Source organism: Solanum verrucosum, unplaced genomic scaffold, assembly GCF_900185275.1.
Source record: "Solanum verrucosum unplaced genomic scaffold, falcon-dt-bn FXZP01000123.1, whole genome shotgun sequence".
NCBI classification, from domain to species: domain Eukaryota; kingdom Viridiplantae; phylum Streptophyta; class Magnoliopsida; order Solanales; family Solanaceae; genus Solanum; species Solanum verrucosum.
The window spans coordinates 1,290,747-1,302,280 of record NW_026020312.1 but is presented as its reverse complement, the minus strand read 5'-3'; the positions used below and the strand labels follow the sequence as shown (position 1 = coordinate 1,302,280).

Genomic DNA, 11,534 nt, shown 5'->3' with positions numbered 1-11,534 from the left:
AAAATGAATGGAATTTGTACCTGCAAAATTAACAACCATGTTAGTTAAATAATCTGCAAGCTTATTCCCTTCTCTGAATGTATGCAATACAGTCACATCCTTGTTCTCCATTGCCTCTCTAATCTCTCTAATGTCTACCGAGATAGCCATTATTACAATTTATAATGCTTTTAAAGTAGTTTAAATATTGTACTATTTATTATGATTTATAACACTTTTTTAAAAAAATTATGTCATATTATGGAATTTGAGAAGTTATTGAAATTTTTATATGATTTTAAAAATATTTTAAATTGTTAGCTATTGTGATTTGTAGTACTTTTTTTTTACATAATTTTGAAAGTAATATTTATTACTCTATTTGTTCTAATTTATGTGGCAGATGCAGAATTTCAAATATTAACCCTTTTTTATGTCTCTTTAATATATTAAGTTGTTAATTATTGTATTTTTTAGTACATTTTGAACCTATTTTTTTAATACTATATGTTATTTGCCATGTCCCAATTTATGTGGCATTAATTGATAGATTTGTTGGAGTCGAGAGATTTATTTTGTTAATTATTGTAATTTATAGTTTCTTTTTCGTCAATTTCAAACAATATATGTTGTTAATTGATAGATTTTTTGGAGTGGACTATTTTTTTATTAATTATTGTAATTTATTGTTTCTTTTTCGTCAATTTCAAACAATATAAGTTTATTATATAATCTATTTTATGTGGTACCAATAGAATTTAGAGAGTCAATTAAATTTTTTATATAAGTTTTAAATAATTAAGCTGTTAATTATTGTAATGTATAGTATTACTTATATTATTTTTAAATATATTTAAATATTATATGTTAGGTTTTTTATCCTAATTTATATGGCATTGATAGAATTTAAAGTGTCAAATAATTGTTAATTATTGTAATAGATAATATGGAGTATTTAAGTCATTTATAGTATAGTAATTAATATATAATATGTAGTATTTAAGTGTTATATTATGGAATTTGAGAAGTTACTGAAATTTTTATATGATTTTAAAAATATTTTAAATTCATAACTACATATTTCAATGTACAAGATTTTGATAAAATAAAATCTTTAAAGTTAAATTATAATGTTTTTGAAATTTAAATTATTAAAACATATATAATGATTTTATAGAAAAAATAATATCATATAAAATTAAATGAAAAGGATAATAAATTCAACTTTTACCATGATAAGGTTGAAAAATATTATTTAAGTGGAAGGAGGTGGGGCCCACTTATATATTTTATATAGTAAGTATTGGACATTTGTAATGATTTAATTGGAACAATGGTAGTAAATCCTAGACTCTTCTAATATATAGTAATAATAATAATACATGAATCATTTCTTATTGAAAGTTTGATTTGTTATAAATTAATTATATACATGTCCCAAACAAAAATCAAGTGATTACGATATTGATTAAATATATTTTTTTTTCTAATCTTGAATCACGTTAAATACACAAGAAAAATTAAAAGTGAATTAAAGAATCTGATACCTTATAAAATTCGGAGAAATTATCGATAATGTGGAGAATTGAAAGAGTGTTGTCAAAGAGAAAGGAGAAAACAACTTAAGCGGTGATTGCTACTTCCTAAAATACTACTTTGTGAATTCTAGCAAGAATACTTTTTATTATTTAAAGATATAAATATTTTAAACTATATATTATAATTGCTTATTAATTTGTATATATTATATCTATAATTCAACTACTGATAACTAGTGTTATTAGTTATGTATGAATAATAATACATGAATCATTTCTTATTGAAAGTTTGATTTGTTATAAATTAATTATATACATGTCCCAAACAAAAATCAAGTGATAATGATATTGATTAAATATATTTTATTTTCTAATCTTGAATCACGTTAAATACACAAGAAAAATTAAAAGTGAATTAAAGAATCTGATACCTTATAAAACTCAGAGAAATTATCGATAATGTGGAGAATTGAAAGACTGTTGTCAAAGAGAAAGGAGAAAACAACTTAAGCGGTGATTGCTACTTCCTAAAATACTACTTTGTGAATTCTAGCAAGAATACTTTTTATTATTTAAAGATATAAATATTTTAAACTATATATTATAATTGCTTATTAATTTGTATATATTATATCTATAATTCAACTACTGATAATTAGTGTTAATTCATATATTACTGGTCCTTTCGTAATTTGTTCCTAAACTAAGTTACCCTTATGGAAAACAAGAAGGGGTAAATATGTAACTTTACAATTTTATCCATGTATAACTAATACGCACATAACTTATTCTCTACCCCGCAGAAATTATACATAGATTTCCTCAATAGATGCCAAAATACTCAACACAAGGAAACACATCTCATAAGCTCAAAAACAGACGTCGATTACAGTCAAGGTGAGACGAAGGTGCAAAGTTCTCATCCTAACAGTCAAAAGGTCGCATACTCAGGTGAAGAAGGTCAGTTTATTGAACCTTCAATAGCTCAAGGCCAGGTTGTGAACCAAAATCGGGTCCTTCAAACACAGAGATACATGAATTTCAAATGCTATAGAAGGCAGGGGTAATTCTGAGCAGCCTCATCAAGACTTGACAATACTCAATAATGCTAAAGAAGTTGTGTCTGGCAATGATCAACCAAATATTCAACAAAATTCCAACAATCGAATCACAAAACCTCAAGGAAAGTGTCCTAGCAACTCTCTTAATCTCTTCGGATAGTATTAATTGTGTTAGTAATGAAGCTGCACCTCAACAAATGAATGTAAGTGGTAATATAAGACCTCTTGCTGATCAAGGTAAGTATACTAATGCTCATCCAATGCTTAATGATCCCAAGATGTTTGTTAAAAATGAAGCTCAATTGCAATCTGATGCAATTGAGTAACATTTAAGTGCGCTAATCCCTTCTATGCAGATTGTTGAAAAAGAAAAAAAGGAACTGGCAGGTTCGTCTAGACAAAATCCTATCCCTGTTGATCTTAACAATTCCATCAATCATAGGGTTTTGAATGCTGAAAAGTAACTAAAGATGTATCTACCACCTCCCAAAAACCTACTGCTCCTATTCCCCATAATCTCACTAAACTCACTTCCAACTTCGATAAACATATTCCCAACAACCCTCAAAAGAAACAGCAATCTCAAATGGAAAATAATACCAAAGTTTTTAGACACCATGATCACTGTACAAACACCAAAAATGGGCTGACCTTTGAACCATGTTCTTTCGGTGTGATCCAAACTTATGCAACAAGACTACGAGCTAACCAAGCTAAGAATGAAATCCCTATTGAGATATCAACTCCTACATTCACTACAAGACAAGGCCTGCCAGCAGTGATTTTGAAAGAGAGGATTTTTTGGTGAAATTAGCTTCAAGATGCAAATACACTATGGTTGGGAAGTTCACAAACACTATGCCAAAAATTGAACTTATCAAGAAGAGTTTTATCCTTCATACTCAGCTTACTTGTGGTGTCAAAATAGCTCACTTTAATGTGAGGCATATTTATATTGACTTGGACAACGAAGAAGATCATATTTCTGTGTGGAACATACAAAAGATGTACATTGAGGGTCAGTTAATGAGACTCCAAGTAGACCCCCATTGTGCCTGTATGGGTTACTCTACCAGAGCTACCTTGGCATTGCTATAACAAAGAGTTTTTGACTGCCCTCCTATCTCCTATTGGTAAAACTTTATATTTGGATGCTGCATCTCCCCAAAAAAAAATAGAGGCAGTGTGGCAAAAATTAGGATGCAAATAGACATTACGAAAGGAAGACCTCCTCATGTTTGGATGGGGTTTGATGAAGAAGACTTTACTGTGGGAAGATGGCAAGCAATCCAATATGAGGGACTACCAGAGTTTCTTATTGCAAACACCAAGGACACATATCACAAGTTTGTAACATAAAGAGAAGAGATGAGGAATACAAGAAGAGAAAAGAAGCTGAAGCTGCAAATAAAATCAAGGGCAAGAAAACTGCAAATGCCAGCAATTAGGTAATTCCCCAAACTTCTCCTCCACAGGTTAATGCTAATATGACTGCTAGTGTTTAAGGTGTTGAGGATACCCAAAAAAAATTGCAACAAACACAACCTGAGATGGACAAACAACAAATGGATGAGTGGCAAACTCAAAAAAGGAAAAATAACAAGGATCAGCAAGCCATGGTCATCAAAAAAAAATAGTCTACAAACCAGTGGACACCCTAAATTTGCAGGAAAATAATATCAAAAAGCAGCAGGTGGAAAATAATATCAAAAAGCAACAGGGTGGAAAAGTCAGGTATTAACTTAACTCTCCCACAACCCCATTCCCCTGATAAAGTTGGTCAAACAGGTCCATGTGATGGTAATCAAAATCCTCAAAATAAACAGAGCAAAGATGGCAAAATAACCCAAGGTATTGACTCAATGCTCCCCAAACCCCATGAATCCCCTAATAAGAGTTTTCTGTTGTTGGCTGTTTCTGAAGTTATGGGAGGTGAGGTGGATGGATCAAGGAGAAACCTATTAAATTGCAAGTAGTTGGAGAACACAAAGCTTCTAACTCTGTGGATGTAAAGGTTGCTTTCCTGAACAGTCACCACTATCCTGAAAAAATAACACCAACCTAGACCAACTAAACAACAAACTCAATTACCCAAAAGAGAACATAGAAGGCACTAGCAGGAGATAGGTGAACATAGATGTTTGAAATAATGCTTACCCTACATGCAAGTTGACTTGCACGAAGACCTTCCAGAGATCTAGTACTCAGGATGGACTCAAGTATTTCAAACAAGGCACTGCGCTAGGAGATTAAGGAAGATATAAATTGTTCCAGGACTGTGCATAAGTTTATGATAGAGTGTAGGCACCAGTAATTTCGGATTCACTGATTTCCTCTTCTTCTTTTTCAGTCACCGTGATGTTGTCCAAGCTCTCAACTTTCTGTTGATGGCTTTGAGCATTTTTGGCAGTAAGTTCTTGTTCCTTCCTCTCAATGTTGAATTTATTCAACTTTTCTTCAAACTCCTATTGGCATGATTTGAGTTCAGGTTTAGCGTTACGTCTTTCCCTAAATGAAGACATTCAAATAGGTAGATAAAGTTCATTTGGTTTCTTCAAGCGCGTTCGTGAAGGATACTTACCCCTGCCAGAAATCGCATTTTCAGCTCTTGACCTCTTTTTGCCTCAAGTTCACTTGGTTTCTTCAAGCGTGTTCGTGAAGGATACTTACCCCTGCCAGAAATCGCATTTTCAGCTCTTGACCTCTTTTTGCCTCAAGTTCACTTGGTTTCTTCAAATATCTCCTAAATCGACTCTCCATTTCATTTTCATGCAAATATGAAAAAAAAAACACATTAAAATCACCAATTTCTAAACTAAAGCAAGCCAAAATAACTACGAAAAGAACCTCAAATGAGTGGAAATCCACCACTCATCAACACCCACAACTTAGAAACTTTGTTTGTCCTCAATTAAAGAAAATCAAAAACACAAGAGGCTCTTTTATTTCAAAACACACCACAAATCAATTTTCCCTTTCTCAATTAAGCACAAAGGTAATGGCTTCGGTTGGTACTAACAAATAGTCCACATGCAAACTTTTCACAAAAGAAATCCTCTCATTCTTGTGAAACATTTTCAAAAACCAAGAATCATTTAAGTGACAACAACTCAAACTCAAGAAATGACTCAACTCATTAACTCTTTCACATGCTCACTTGACTCAATTAGGAATTTTCAAAATCACCACTTTTTCAACTTACATGCCCTCACAAGAAAGAAGTATCCCAAAACCACACACATATAAACAAGACAAGGGACAAAGATGCAACACTCACACTCACAAAGAATCATCTCATGCACACAAGTGTCACACCATAGGCTTGCCCATATTTTCAATCAATACTGACTTACTCCTTTTGGTTAGAAATCTCAAAGGACTTTGTTAAGCTTGTAATGTAGGCTTAGGGAAGGTTAGGCTATCATTTAGGTATAAGTGACTACACCCTCCTTGAACACTACACAACAAATCATTATTTCTAACTTTCTCCACTTTTCTTCACTTTCCAAACCCATGCACATTCCACACTACTTTTCATTTTTCTTTTCTTATTTCCACTTTAGATGCCCCACATGCAACCATTTTCTACTTTCGGAGAATTCAAGCCTCATTTATTCATTTTTCTTTTTTCTTTCCTTCTTTCTTTCTTTTTCAAAGTTTTTACTTTCTTTAAGACTTTCAATTTCTCTCTTCTTCTTTTTTTTACTTTTTTTTTTATATCAAACCCTCATGTGGTAAGCATCCCTTCAATTAATTTCCCATAAGGTCCCAACTTAGGCCTTTAGCCTCAACTTTCACAACCTCAAGTTCAAGGAGGGAAGGGTTCAAAAGAGGAACACCCCCAACTTAGGCCTTTAGCCTCAACTTTCACAACCTCAAGTTCAAGGAGGGAAGGGTTCAAAAGAGGGTTACTTTTTCAAAAGGGATAAGGCTTGTAATGTGGTTGCCAATAAAAAGGAATAGTCTCAAAGGGGACAACTAAGGATATATTTAGTACAAAGGTGGGATTTTTAGGCCAAGTGGACTTCAAGAACATCAAAGAAAGCCTAAGATCATTTCTCCAACCAAACTCAATCAAGACCAACATTTCAAGACCAACCGGGCAAGTTCTAGGTGACAAAAGCAAACACAAGGCATTATTCAACAACTCACAACACATGGCATGCAAATCAATCAAGATGGTTCAAAATCTTACTTCCTTATCAAAATACAAGTAGCATTGAACATTTTAACCGCTAAAGAATCAAAAGTCACAAAAAGAGTTATAAGAGTTGTCACAAAATCATTCATAACATGCTCAACCTTTTAAAAATGGAGAGGTATGTTCAACACTATTCACATGTTTGACTATGCTCTTAGTACCAACCTTGTCAAAACCTTCCCAAATAGATGACAATTTTGCCCTTAAAAAGCTGTCAACCAGCCCATCATCAGGCAACCTCATGCATCTATCCAGCACCAGCTACTCAGACTTTGCCACAATCAAACACTCACAAGCAATCAACGTTTTACCCTTAATAAAGTTGTCACCCTCTATCCATCATTGGGCATCATCAATCCAAATCTTATTATCAAAACAAAAACAAAGAAGCTACAAACTACAAATCAAAAACTAAAATAGATCAATCCAACACAATATCAACAGAAACAACCACAATATCAAATCCCGACAAGGGCACACCAATCCACAACAAAGAAAGAAAAGTACGCCCGACAAGGGCACAATCACTATATGCGGAAACAATCAACAAAATGCCCACAAGGGAGGCACCCCAACTGAAAATGAGATTGTGTTCTCACAGTCAAATATCAAAAGAGAATACAAGGGACTCCCTGAACTACATCACACTGAGCTCGAAAATAACCAATCCAAAAGAACAACAAGACAGACAATATAATTAAAACGAACTATTACCTGTCGTGCAATAGATACCAAGGTTCCAAGTTTCCATGTTATAAATTCCTTTAGACCATCCTCACATATGTGTACAATGTGATAGAGATCAGGAAAAACCTACAGAAAAATAAAAGATACAATCATAAATAAGCATCTCTGATAAAATCATCCACAACTAATGTTTGGGAAAAGAAGGGTATACTAATTACAAGCAATAATATTCACTATGTTCTACTTAAGTTCTCAAATTCCCCGTGTCATTGGCTGGTTGTCCCCTACTTTTATAAGTTGAAAAAAATAAAGATATGAGATATGTTTATTCATCTCAGGTTCTTTTTCTGTCACCTTTGCTCTGTAAAAGGGTGCAAATGGGAGGGTCTGCTGGGTGTGGACAACCAGGTGCACTGTTTGTGACATGCTAAAGAACCACATTTGATGAAACACCGGGGGAAGGATGAACTCACATTTTTAAACATAAACATCCAGCCAAATTGATAAAGTAAGCTATACAATGGAATGCGAGCAACAATTCACGTGTATATCCTCGATAGTGGACTAACCTTATTCAAATAAGGGACACACATCGGGCCCATTGACTATACATGCAAAAGACAGAAGACAAAAACAAATAAGTGTCCCAGGACTACCAGCGTCAAAAGAAGAAACAGGCAAGGCAGGATAATAATATAGGAATCCTGCTTAAGAAACAGTTATAAAACAACGAGAAATGAGGTGCCTAACTGAGTCTTCATACCTTGAAAATAAACAGAAGAGATCCAACCACTTTCTGGTGGTAACTTGACAGAGATGGATCCCTGAGAATCCGCATGAGTGAGTTGATAGCAACCTGCAGCAGTAGATGCCAGTTAGGAAATCCATAAAAGAAAATAATAAGTTGAAGGTTTAAGTCTCACAGTGGAAAAATAATCCTCAGATGTTGCAAAGGATGGCCAGAGATCCATAGGCAATTCATCCATTAATCTTTTATGTTGACCAGGATCACCAGTCACCCCTGTAACTTCACCATGCGATCCAGGTAAGCTTTGCTGATTGCGCTTGTGCACATGGGGATCTAAAGCACCCATGATGCCAAGAACCTGCAAAATCATCTTCAATGAACTTTAAGTACTGACTAATCCAAATAAAATATATATATATATTGGACCAACAGGATTGCAGTTACCTTCAAAACCTCTCTTCTTGTTGACCAAGCCAGTTCACCATTGAGCAGTTTCAAGAGAAACCCAAGCAACTGAGTATACTCATTGTATGGAGTAATGACATATCTATGAACATTACAAACAACAAATTTGTCAAACAAGATTTTGAATAATTAAAAGCTAAATTAGTGCACCGAAGCCATGAATAGTGTGGTGAAGAATACCAGCAAACATGATAAATTTGAAAATACAGATAGCACACCACAGTCCAAAGGAAAGGAAAAGTAAGTATGCCGCACAAACAAAACAATATTAGAAATAATCCCCAAACGTAGATTATCTAGGAACCAAAACAAATAGTAAGTAAATGACTGATTGCAAAGGAATGATCAAATCAAAGGTTGAAGAAACCACTCACCCTGTACTCTGTACAACTTGACCAAGTGTTGAAACAGCCACTTCATATTTGGTAACGGCAGCCCCATCCAGTAGAGTTTCAACAACTAATGGCATAAATTCTGAAATATACTGCCGCATGGCAAAGACTCCCTAAAGAGAGTATAAGAGAGACAAAAAAGGAGAATCAGTGTTCTCAATTATCCACAAGAACTATCTACATGCATAAAGACAACAGTCGATAATCTTGGAACTTATGATGAAAAATCAAAATATCTGATATATTGAGCTGCAAGGATTTAGAGTGACATGAGCTTCCATTGATATTATTTAACCTGCAACATAATTCTTGACTATAAAAAAAAAATAGAGGGCATACACAAGACACCAAGATGCAGATGAAAGATCACAGGGAGAGACCAAACTATAAAGATCAAGAAACACTATATTTGTCTCAATTTGTTTGGCACAGTTTGAATGGATGCGGACACACGGTTCAAAAAGAAGTGGGTATAGATTTTGACACATACATGTCAGGTCATAGGCAAAATGGAGATGTAGAAATTAGCTTGTTTCTAAATATATAGAAGTACCAATTTTTCAAGGAGGTCAAAATTTTGAAAGTGCCAAACAAATAGGGACAAAGGGCATTATCATTTATAGGCATTAATTCCACCCGGGTTATCGATAGACTCAGGTGCAAGTTGACTTAAGCCCCTTGCTGATTTTTCAATTAAAAATGGAGACAATTTGGAGTACAAGTAGCTCCAATGCGACAAGGAACCAGGTCACAGCAAAGAAAAATTGGAAACATCCTATCCACAACAGGCTTAATCCAGCATTAGTCAGTTCCTAGAATTCTTTACTAAGTGAGAGAGGCTGAGAAAATAAAAGGAGAAATGAAGGTGAATTTAACAACAGAGGATCACGTCGTGTCTTCAGAAAAAGTTAATGTTGAGACAAAGTTAAAGCTAACACATATAAGAACTGGAAAAGAACTGTGAAGCAGTTTTTTCCAATTGAAAACTGTAAGGCTGTCTTTTTTATGAAAGAACTGTTAAGCACCTTAAAATAGGAAGTTTTCACTTAATAATCGAGATAGATACCAATAACAAATGAAACTATTACAATAACCAAAATGATAACCTCTGCACACCAACTAGAACAACTAGCTAGCTGAAAAAAATACAATAAAATTAACAGAAATACCAACAAAGTTAAATGCAATAGATGTAAATATTAGCTCACAGTGATAGGGATTATATAAGAAAAGATTAGGATAAATAAGCCCACATTGAGTATAGGATATATCTAAAGAAATATCTGAATTATATCACTACCAAGTGATGATAGAAATGCAGGGAGAAAAATAATCTGGACATCTGCCCCAATAGGAAACACGCCTATCAAAGAGTTGAAGTCAATTTATTTACAAAATCAATTCTGATATAGCCCCCAACCTGTTCGCATCCCTGTCAGAGGAGAACCAATCCTCTTTTTCTACGATAACTTCATTTACAGTATCATTTAAAAGAGCACTTTACTGTATTAAATTTGTAAGGAGCCAAGGAAAGAAACAGTACACAAAAGAAACACACTAAGTATCTCTAGAAAGTGTTGCATTAGAGATTAGGGTGATCATAATTATGAAGAGGCTACATACCACTCTTGCGAGATCTCCAACATTCACTAGGACTCCACTAATAATGCCACTATTTGCATTGACCCCTGTGCCCTCACAGAGTTACTCTCTCTCTTACTTTATACTCCCCTCCCTAAGATGTTTGTCCCACAATATTTAACTAAAGGTAATAAGACCAAACTTTTACCATGCCCCCAAACATAACGATTTAATAGACAAAACTAACAAGGGATTCAAAGAAGCACTCTAGAGATTACAAGTGTTAGAATATATGCAGAACAAGTTTAGCTCTTTCTTAGAAAAGAATGTAAAATGAGACTAGAAGATGATGCAAACAATTGAGATGTCTAAATGAAGATCTAATTCAAACAAGGACTTTAGTTGCTCTATAGTCACTACTTCTACAATGACTTCCAAACAAGGCTTCAGTTAGTTCATATTAACAACGGCTGTAAAATGAATGGCTGGGTTTATAAGACCGGGTACTAGTTTATCCATAAGTTCTTAAGACCGTGGATGTTACACCCTTCCTTTCTCCAAATAAGTAAATAAAATGACCATGAGAAAGTGAATTTTCTTTCGACTTTGGCATTTTAATCTTTTTTTCTATTTTGGGAACTGAACAAGGATCTAGATTGTTTTATCCATGTACTGAGGCATATAAGACTAGCGTCATCTAAGTAGACATTTACAACACATTGAAGAGATACAAAAGCACATGAATTAAGTACCTCAATATAGCTAGTTTCAGCCTGAGACAGAAACTCCTGCATCCGCATAAAGGGAGGAATGCCGAATAGTAACGTCAGCATCAGCAACAAAAGTTTTTGCACAATCTGTAGAAAAGTAATTCAGTTAAAA

At 33.9% G+C, this 11,534-nt stretch overlaps 1 protein-coding gene across 1 annotated transcript; it reads right to left on the bottom strand.

Annotated features, from left to right (window-relative positions):
* Window positions 1-7,800: 7,800 nt before the first annotated feature.
* Window positions 7,801-10,771, bottom strand: LOC125835173 (serine/threonine-protein kinase TOR-like). The gene is made up of 6 exons (XM_049514297.1): window positions 10,695-10,771; window positions 9,054-9,184; window positions 8,659-8,761; window positions 8,390-8,572; window positions 8,230-8,322; window positions 7,801-7,893 (listed from the first exon to the last, which is right to left on the bottom strand). The coding sequence occupies exons 2-6, from the start codon at window positions 9,170-9,172 to the stop codon at window positions 7,801-7,803; spliced, it is 591 nt and encodes a 196-aa protein (XP_049370254.1). The 5' UTR covers window positions 9,173-9,184; window positions 10,695-10,771.
* Window positions 10,772-11,534: the final 763 nt, after the last annotated feature.